General features: G+C 45.2%; 1 protein-coding gene across 1 annotated transcript; it reads right to left on the bottom strand.

Moving 5' to 3' along the window:
• Window positions 1–303: 303 nt before the first annotated feature.
• LOC118094714 (vomeronasal type-2 receptor 26-like) lies at window positions 304–10,278 on the bottom strand. The gene is made up of 5 exons (XM_088654615.1): window positions 10,061–10,278; window positions 7,791–8,082; window positions 5,861–6,724; window positions 2,219–2,345; window positions 304–1,205 (listed from the first exon to the last, which is right to left on the bottom strand). The coding sequence occupies exons 1-5, from the start codon at window positions 10,276–10,278 to the stop codon at window positions 304–306; spliced, it is 2,403 nt and encodes an 800-aa protein (XP_088510741.1).
• Window positions 10,279–10,765: the final 487 nt, after the last annotated feature.

The following is a 10,765-nucleotide window of genomic DNA, read 5'->3' as shown; positions in this document are numbered from 1 at the left end:
AGTCCCCTGGCAACACGTCCCCCAGGCAGGATTGGACAATTGTCTGGGGTAGGCGGAGACCCCTGGCATCCTACCTGGGAAGGCGATGCCAACCCCAAACTACCAGAGAGTCGATTTATGGGATCAGGGGGCTGCGCGCGACCATGCAAAGGTCACCCCCCATTTGATGTGTGGAGCGGTCATTATTAGAGAGAGCTGACTTTTTAGTAGCATCCGCTATAGAAGAAAAACCAACCCTAAAGTCTTATGAAATGAAGAGGCAGTTTATAATAAGCATGACTCTGGTTCATTAATTAAAGAAATTCAGTTAGTTCTTCGTATTAGCTGTTCCCTTTTGTTCAATTCAGGCTTCAACAAAATAATGTAGCATTTGGGAGAAAAGATGCAGACCAATAATCCAGCACTGGAGGCTAAGATAGAAAAGATCTCCACAGCTACCATATATTTCCCCTTAGTGCTCAAGTAGGTTGGAACAAAGGATAACCACACACTGCAAAACACTAACATGCTAAAAGTGATAAACTTGGCTTCATTGAAGGTGTCGGGTAACTTCCTGGCAAGGAAGGCCAAAGTGAAGCTGGCAGTGGCCAGGAGGCCAATATAGCCAAGGACACAATAAAACATTGTCACAGACCCCTCGTTACATCCAAGTATAATTTGTTCAGCCATTGAGTGTACGTCAGCCTCTGGCAACGGGGGAGAGATTGCCAGCCACACAATGCAAATGCCTCCTTGTAGAAGGAAGCCAAAAAGAACAATGGAATTGGCCAGCCTCTTTCCCACCCATTTCCTCATTCTGGATCCTGGCTTGGTGGCCATGAAAGCCAGAACCACAGTGAGGGTTTTTGCCAGCACACAAGAAACAGCCACTGAGAAGACGATGCCAAAAGCAGTTTGTCGGAGGAGACACGTCACCTTCTGAGGCTGTCCAATGAATAGCAGGGCAGAAAGGAAGCAGAGCAGGAGGGAGAGGAGGAGAGTGTAGGTGAGCTGCCGGTTGTTGGCTTTGACAATGGGAGTGTTGTGGTTCTTCATAAAAGTCAAGAGGACTAGAACAGTGACCAAGGAACCGGAAAGAGCAGAAAGGGCTAAACTGAGCCCCACAGGTTCTTCAAAAGACAAGAAGCTTATTTCCTTGGAAATACACAAATCATGGTTTTTATTTGGATATGTTTGGTCTGAACATGTAGAACAATCACTCATATCTAAAAAAGAAAACATTTGGCTTAATCTCAGTGTCCTGCCAACCTTGCCGTTCGAAAGCATGTCAAAATGCAAGTAGATAAATAGGAACCGCTACAGCGGGAAGGTAAACGGCATTTCCATGTGCTGCTCTGGTTTTCCAGAAGCGGCTTTGTCATGCTGACCACATGACCTGGAAGCTATACGCCAGCTCCCTCGGCCAATAATGTGAGATGAGCGCGCAACCCCAGAGTCGGTCACGACTGGACCTAATGGTCAGGGGTCCCTTTACCTTTACCTTTACCACAGTGTCATTAATATCAAAAGTAGCCATTTGAATCTGGGAGAAAATAATGAATCTGGGAGATTCATTTGAATCTGGGAGAAAATAATGAATCTTACCATTTGAATCTGGGAGAAAATAATAATTCATCCTGTGAAATGTGGTTTGTGATGTTTGTCAAGATTGCATTAATTAACACTGAACCTTCCTAAACTGGAAAGTTTCTGATTTCTTTCCAGCTTTGGGGTATTAAGCAGCCATTTGCTTTTAACCTTGAAAGCCGAGTTTAAACAAATGATACCACAAAGCCCTCCTCTGAATATTTTTGATGGCATTCCTAGTCTGTATTTCAATGTTTCTACCAAGGGTGTTGTACACATGCAATTTACAACTTCTTGCTGGAAGAAACTGTATGCTGCAATACTGCCCCAAATTTCATCACATGAAATTACAACAGATAGCCCATAATTTTACAGGTTAACAGAGTTGCTTAGAGATTTAGCACTGGAAGCTAATGACGTGGCAGTGGTCCCCAAACATCCCCTCGATTCTGCTACTTTCCCACATACTACTTTTCGTCATTCAAAAGGTCACATAAAACCTGGAAATCATTAGCTAAGAATAATAGGAAAACAGAATAAAGCGCTATTCGGATGCCGCCTGGTATATACACACATCCTTATGCTTTTATGGCCCTGTTGTGACGAAATACCACACAATCTGCCTCTTATTTCCATATACATTATTGCTTACCTTTCTGGCCTGAAATCTTCCCTTCTGGACAGGGAATGCAATCATAGCAACAAAATGGCTCCCCTTCCTTTGCTTTCTTGCTTGAACCAGGACTGCACTGCTCACTGCACAGAGAAATAGGCCTTGCCTAATCCATGAATGAAGAAAAGAGAATATAGAGCTTGGAATCGTTATGTGGATGGCCAATTTTAAGTTATCTTATTTCAAACCTAACTTTTAGTCACCACATAAAAGTGGTGATGCAGGCTGACCTTGTCCAGAATGTACTCATTGTGAGGAAGGAACCATGTGCCGTTTCTCAAAGTGAGGCAGTGCAGAGGACAAGGGGAGGCTGGGCATTGAATTGCAGAAGGCTGCTTTCATGAACAGCAGGCTGGTCATTTATGTTAGCTGCATTTCATGAAATAGCAATTAATGACTCTCCTGTATCCAGCAGCTGAAACAATGATCTAATTTTGCCTTACGATAGTGCCAACGCCACAGACAAGAAGTGTGGTCATGTCCATTTTGTTCCGTTTGAATTATTAAACTCCTGTTCAAAGTCTCATTCCCAATTTTCAATCAATTTTAGGAGGAAGGCTTTTTAAAGAAACATGAATTTTTTGATGGCACAGACTGTAGCCTCATCTCATCAGTCAAATTACACAGTATAGTGAGGTGACTGGATCTGGGAGTTGTGATGCTAGAGGGTTTGCTCACCTCCCTCATGCTCTGTCTGCAGACATGAAGGTGCTATCAGAAATCATTGCATAAATAAAATGCTTTAAAATGACATATGGTTTGACCCTATGAATGAAATTTGTTATGGTGAGCAATATTCAGTGATGCAGTACACCGAGCATACTGACTGAAATCATTGTGTGTGTGTGTTTGCAAAATTTTATTGTTTACAGAAATTGGTAGGTTTAGGGCAAGGCATTGGATATGTATGTGATTTTAAGCAAGCCACTTCTTGGGTGGTAAGTAAAGTGGGTTCAACCCTGATTGGGAATCACCCTCTGAGCTGGTGTTACGATCACCGAGACAAAATCACCCCTTCCTGGGTGGGTGCTGAATCTAGCTGAAATCCAATAGGCATGACTCCAAGTAGGGCCATCATTTAAAGGGCCACAAGGTTGTGTTCTTCCAGACTCCTGATCCGCAATGAGCCAATGCTCGTACAGCTAGGGGGAGAGTATGTGCATCCCACCACCAGCTGCACAGGAAGGAAAACATGGCCCTGGGATGATGTCACAGCCATGCTGGGAACCAAATGTGACTTCCTTGGATATGAAATAAATGGAGACTAACTTAAGAATGGGACCCAGGTGGTGCTGTGGGTTAAACCACAGAATCTAGCTGATCAGAAGGTCGGTGGTTTGAATCCCTGCAACGGGGTGAGGTAGTGTTGTTCGGTCCCAACTCCTGCCCACCTAGCAGTTTGAAAGCACATCAAAGTGCAAGTAGATAAATAGGGACCGCTCCGGCAGGAAGGTAAACAGCGTTTCCGTGCGCTGCTCTGGTTCGCCAGAAGCAGCTTTGTCATGCTGGCCACATGACCCAGAAGCTGTCTGCGGACAAACGCTGGCTCCCTCGGCCTATAGAGCGAGATGAGCGCCGCAACCCCAGAGTCGGACACGACTGGACCTGATGGTCAGGGGCCCCGTTACCTTTTCCTTTAACTTTACAATATAACCAATGATCAATATTTTACATATATTCAATGCAAAGATGCATATTTTTGTCCACCCAACAACTTATCCATGAATAAAATCAAAGAGCTTCTGAAGAGGAATTTCATGAAGTGTACTTTGTAAAATCAGTTCCCAAATTCTCCATAAATTACAAACACATCATTATGCAGAGAATCTGTGTTTACAATCAACACTGAAAATAGCTGCAATCAGATTGTACCTCGTTAAACCACTTGTGCCATGTTATAGCATTCTCATGGATGGTGAACACTTCACCCGAAGAAGTCTGGGGATTCATCCTGCCAACTTGAACTTTATGAAAGGATTGGTTCTCTGAAGCAATCCAATTAATAACATCAAGCCCAGCTTCCAACTCCCCCTTCTGGTTGAAGGAAACTGTGTCTCCCGCACTACCGTGTTTCCCCCTTTTTAAGACACCGTCTTATTCTTTTTTTTACTCAAAAAAACACACGGTGTCTTATTTTCAGGGGATGTCTTGTACCTTAAGGCCTCCTCGGAGGGGCCAGGCAGCTGGCTGGGGTGCTGCTGGGCACTCTGTGCGGCGCTGCAGCAGCAGCTGGGTCCAGGCACCAAGGCAGCAGGCCGCTGGCTCAATGCTTCGTCCGGCGCTGCGGAGCGCTCCTCTCTGCAGCTGCCGGTTCCGGTGGCAGGGCGGCAGGCAAAAAACCCAAACCAAAGAGGCCAGGCCGCTGCACTCCGCCCAGCGCTGCAGGGCGCTCCGAGCCCTCGGCGCTGCGGAGCGCTCCTCTTTGCAGCTGCCGGTTCCGGTGGCGGGGCGGCAGGCAAAAAAGAAAAAAAAGAGGCCAGGCCGCTGTGCTCCGCCTGGCGCTGCGGAGCGCTCCGCTCTGCAGCCGCCGGTTCCAGTGGCGGGGCGGCAGGCCGCCTCGGGCAGGCAAAAAAAGAGAGGCCAGGCTGCTGGCTCGGGCGCGCGGAGCACCCCGAGCCTCTGAGAGCCAGCAGGACGAGGAGGAGGCTTGCCGGGTCGTCGCCCAGCAGCGCGCGCGGAGCGCCCCGAGCCTCTGAGAGCCAACAGGACGAGGAGGAGGCTTGCCGGGTCGTTGCCCAGCAGCGCGCGCGGAGCGCCCCGCGCCTCCGGCAGCCAGCAGCAGCAACAACAATCCCAGAGGCAAGCCTCCTCCTCGTCCTGCTGGCTCTCAGAGGCTCGGGGCGCTCCGCGCGCGCTGCTGGGCGACTACCCGGCAAGCCTCCTCCTCGTCCTGCTGGCTCTCAGAGGCTCGGGGTGCTCCGCGCGCGCTGCTGGGCGACGACCCGGCAAGCCTCCTCCTCGTCCTGCTGGCTCTCAGAGGCTTGGGGCGCTCCGCGCGCGCTGCTGGGCGACGACCCGGCAAGCCTCCTCCTCGTCCTGCTGGCTCTCAGAGGCTCGGGGTGCTCCGCGCGCCCGAGCCAGCAGCCTGGCCTCTCTTTTTTTGCCTGCCCGAGGCGGCCTGCCGCCCCGCCACTGGAACCGGCGGCTTGCTCGCAGAGGCTCGGGGTGCTCCGCGCGCACTGCTGGATGCCGACCTGGCAAGCCGCCTCCTGCTCTTGCCGGCTCCCAGAGGCTCGGGGCACTGCTTTTCTATACTCTTGCCGCGGCCAGCGTGCTGGGTCCCGCTGGCTGGCTGGGGCACTCAGCGGTCTCGCTCCTCGGAGGTATGGCTTATTTTCAGGGTATGGCTTTTATTTCCTAAACGCTTAAAATCCTGCTATGGCTTATATAATGACTACGTCTTAAAATAGGGGAAACACGGTATTATTAAATGACACACCTCTGAGGAAATGATGGAACTAGATTTTGAAAGGAGAGAAAAGAGAGGTGTACGTCAGTTTTTCAGATGAAGACAATGTTAAGTGCATCTCACAAGGACCAGAGCCATCAGGGGGATAGTTTACTGCACTATTTTAGCACCAATTTATGGCACACTGTCTGAAGGCAATTTGTCCACATTACCTGCCACAGCTGATAAATCTGAGATTCCACCTTCCCATTGTCTTCCAGTAATCTTGAATTGAGTCTGGATGAGAACATGGCATGGAGAGCATGGGCCATGGCATAGACAGCATTGTATATACAGTAGCTATGGCCCGTCACGCTCAATTCAAAAAAAGATGTAGGAAGCATTCTCAGGTTCTCCTCTCCAGTGCAAATATTCTGATCCATAACATCTGTGACTGTACTTGGGAAGACACAAGCAAATGCCTGTTGCCAGAAGTCCTTGATGAAATAATCTCCTTTTGTGGTGCAAGGACTTACGTGCTCAAGAAATTTGTGAAATTCTGGTAGAGCATTTGAATGAATTGTGAAAGACAGAGCCCCATGGATTATTTGTGTATCCCAAGTCCTTTGAAAAACTGCAGAGGTCAGCTCCATCTGGGCTGTCATTATCCACACTTTACCTCTTGCATCCTCTCCCATCTCTTCTTCTTCTTCTGATAAATATGGAAACCATCTAAGAAATATCATTGAGTAAGATTCTCCATAGAGGACCATCACATTGGCTTTGCTACCCATTATTTTATCACGTATTTTTGCACCCTCTTGTATCAAGTCTTGTACTTCAGTGATAAAAGATACTTTGGACATTCTTTCTATGAAGGCAAAACAGATACCACTGGAGGAAAACATTGGAACCACTGTTTGCACAAATTGTTCTCCATTCTCAAGATCCATTGTAAGGAGCCCAATCCATGTCCACCTGAAATGCAGAAGTAAGGAGAGAATCCCCTCATACTGAAGGGCTTCTTGTGGGACCATTTGGTAGAAGGAGAGGCCTGGAGTTTTGTCGTGCATGATGGGAGCAGGACCATATGTGAGCTACGGGGACAAGGGTTCAAAATGGAACAGAATAAATAGGAATGTTTTAATGGACATATCCAGCGAGTTTTTCTGCATACATTTAAAAAGGTAGAGCAGCAGAACAAACAAAACTACAGAAGTATGAGAACTACCGTCTTCCACATGTTCCTATGTGACCGCTATAATATATTTTCCGCATTTGTAAGAAGATTGTATGGTTGGCAGTGTCTACACTTTGAAACTCCCTGCCTGTTTAGATCAAGCAGTCAGCCTCACTGTGGTCTTTTTAGTTGCTGCTAAGAACATTTAAAATAAAAATTAGACCACTCAGACGCTTAGAAAGATGAGGTCATTTTAAATTGTTGCAGTATTCTAACTTTTATATCTTTTTAAGGTATGGTTTTGATTTCCCCCTCTTGATTTTATTGTTTTATCTTCTCTGAACTGCTTTTGAGGTTTTCTTAACCATCAAGCAGTTTTGAGTAATAAATAAATATATATATAAATAAATAAATAAATAATCATGGCTTATGGAGTTGGGTCCCTATGGTTCAATTAATGAATGCAAAATATTTATTGAGACTTGGGTTCTATTTTATTTATGAATTGACAGTCTCAAATGGAATTGTGAGAGCTGGAGCTGGAGAACTGAATATATGACTATTTGCTTCCCTGGTGTCTTTTGTACATTCTTGCCGAAAGATTTATGGCAGATTTAATTTATTTTCCAATAATTTTCTCCTATGAAGATTAACAAAGCCGGAGCTCTGTTAAATCACCTTCTTCTCTGCTCTGAGTTAATGCATCTAACCTCCTTTTGGAGAGTGACCAGCTACTTTTAAGCAGACCCTCAATTCTCTAAAAGCTCAGATGATGAAACAACTAGAAGAATGAAAAGTATGTTCTTTTTTTTTTTGAATTGTTTAAATAAATTCAGGGTATTTTATTTAAGGTTATGTTTTTCTTCACAACACCAGTTTACATATTTTAGCCTCTAAACCACAAAGTGAAATATGGTTGGCCAAACAAGCATGAGGGGGAAACCCCCTTAAACCCATCGTGCTCAGCACCGAGACTGATATACCTGTGGAATTTTGTAGATATCCAAGACTGTTGCTGCATGAAGAGAGGTTAGGGGGTCAAGCCCCCCAATGACACCTATCAAATTATTCTTAGTGTCACATTTGTAGTTGGGAACTAATCTCTCTGCGGTGGATGTAAGGAGCAGTGTGGCATGATAAGTTCCCCTTGCCATGAAATAGCTGTCAAATATGTGGAAGCCCAAGGTTGTGTTGGATAAGATCTGAGGGTTGCCATTGATCTCCTTTACGGCAAATGCCAAGGCCAGGACGTGCTGGTAATTCTTAGGCACCACGCTAGAATGAGAATTGCAATCTGCATCAGAAAAATATCTTACATTGTGTAAAATGATCATTACTGCTTTTGTTTTACCAATGTAGTACAGAGGTACCTCGGGTCAGGCCCGGCTCTAGGGGTAGTCTCGGTGGCGCGGGGCGCCAGAGCGCCGGGCCGGCAGGAGGGTGCTGCGTGGCAAAGCCGCGCGGAAGCCATGCTCCATACTGCGCCCGCCCACCCACCAGGGCAGGGGCGCTGGAGCGATCTCCGCGCCAAGGAGCCCGACCGGCTTGAGATGGCCCTGCCTCGGGTTGCAGGAGCTTCGAGTTATAAACTCTCGTAACCAGGAAGTGGTTGCTCCAGGTTAAGAACTTTGCCTTAGGGATAAGAACGGAAATTGCGTTCCAGCTGCGAGGTGGCAGCGGGAAGCCCTATTAGCGAAAGTCTGCCTCAGGTTAAGAACCGTTTCAGGTTAAGAACAGACCTCTGGAACGAATAAAGTTCTGAACCTAAGGTAACACTGTAGCAGTAGTTTTTTTATAAAAAATTAAAAAATATAGATCTAATAATATTGCATGAAATAAAATTGATAACGATTATGATGATAATGTTGAAACCACCCTGCTCATTTTATAGGCAAAAAGCCAAAAAAAATCATGTTCTTTTTCTAAAGTTTAAAGCACCCTCCCTGTATTGGCTAAAATTCCGTCTAACTGCTTGACATCTTTACCAGAAGTGTGGATGGATTTAAATCTAATACTCATTTGTGGCCAAAAGAAATTCAATAAAATCTTTTGACTTGAAAATTAAAAGTAATTGGCATCAAAAGTGTAATTCAAGTAGCATATTTATCTTTGAACCTTAGATTCTTACATCCACTTAATGTATAAGGATAAAGAGCTCCTTTTGACCAACTCTTGGGAAAGTTAAACAGCACTCCAACTAACAAAGAAATTGGAAAATTACATTCATCATTTTCAGTATCGCTGAATTAAATGCAATTGCTTAGCATTTTTTAACATAAAAAAGAATAGGTTGTATTCATAACAGTAATTTTACACTGGACATTATTAAAGGAAAATAACAATGTTTAGGTTGTGGTAGCCAACCATTTTGGGCCATTTATCATTACTTCACCTAATGATGGAAGTAAAGGTAAAGGTAAAGGGACCCCTGACCATTAGGTCCAGTCGTGACCGACTCTGGGGTTGCGGGGCTCATTTCACGTTATTGGCCAAGGGAGCTGGCGTACAGCTTCCGGGTCATGTGGCCAGCATGACAATGTCGCTTCTGGCGAACAAGAGCAGCACATGGAAACACCGTTTACCTTCCCACTGTAGCGGTACCTATTTACCTACTTGCACTTTGACGTGCTTTCAAACTGCTAGGTTGGCAGGAGCTGGGACTGAGCAATGGGAGCTCACCACATCACGGGCATGTGAACTGCTGACACTCTGATCGGCATGCCCTAAGCTCTGTGGTTTAACCCACAGCGCCTCCTGCGTCCCTTAATGATGGAAGTATCAGTGGTCAATAACCAAAGCAATAAATTTTGTAACTGGGGGGGGGGTCTGTTGGGCAGTGGAGAGAATTTGAATATGAGACCAAATATGTGTTCTCATCATACTGCATTAGCAAAACAACCACAAACTCATTTTGACCAATTTTCAGCACCAAATTTACTGCCATTGTCCCCCCAATGTGCAGTCCATTTCTTAAAACATTTGGGCATCTATGCAACATCCCCATCACCATTCTTTTCCCTAAGTTTGCGGAGAACTGGTGGGTGATTTCTCTATGCTCCTGCATCCAGACAATGCAATTACCTGATTTATGTATCCACAAAAATTTCTCAACTGCTTGAGCATCTGGGAAATTACCTGTTTAGCTTGATTCGTTTTATGAAAGTTTTTTAAAAAAGATACAAGACACATGTGTAAGGTTTGAGCTACTGTATAGGGCAGAGTGTTCAAATGAACAAAGATGGGAGTCCCTTACACAAGCTCTTCGCGTAGTACCTGTGGGGGTTCTTCAGTGAAGGCTAAGGCATTGGAGATGATGTAGCTGTGAGAAGCTATGCCACCAAAGATGAGGTCTCCTGACTGATGATACTTGTGAAGTGGAGGGTGTGGATCATGGACATGACAGTTCAGTATGTGAGCCTTGCATGCCATGTGAGGTGGGAGTAGAAGAAGCATCACCAGAAACATCACCATTCTGATTGCAAGGATAAATCTTCAGTTGAGGGACACTATACTATCTCCGTTGTCAACTCCCTTTTAAGAGTGTCAATAGCTTCAAAGGCTAATATAAATGTTTTTTTCAGTCTGTAAAGAGACCTAGACCCTGAATAATAAATATTGCTGGTGGCAAACAGTAGGTCTAAACTCTAATTAATATATTTAGTAAATGTTGTCTTTCAAATTCTTTCCTATTCAAATTGCACAGGGAGTTCAAGAGGCAGCAGAATTAATAATTGTCATTTTTGCAATGACAGGGTTTCACTGTGGAATAGCAGAAGGGAGCTAGTTTTTAACATCTGGACATTTTCCCCCCTAATTAGATGGGTATCAAAATGAGACCAAGTAATCAGATGTACAACTCCATGTTTTGGAGTTAGAAAACACATGAACCTGTCTTAGGAGGACCACACTGAATTTTCATATAGAACTTTTTTAGCTCATTCTGGAAGAGATCAATTGT

Source organism: Zootoca vivipara, chromosome 12 (assembly GCF_965207765.1).
Source record: "Zootoca vivipara chromosome 12, rZooViv2.hap1.1, whole genome shotgun sequence".
Classification (NCBI taxonomy): domain Eukaryota; kingdom Metazoa; phylum Chordata; class Lepidosauria; order Squamata; family Lacertidae; genus Zootoca; species Zootoca vivipara.
Note: the sequence above shows the minus strand (reverse complement) of the source record. Positions and strands in the feature narration are given on the sequence as shown.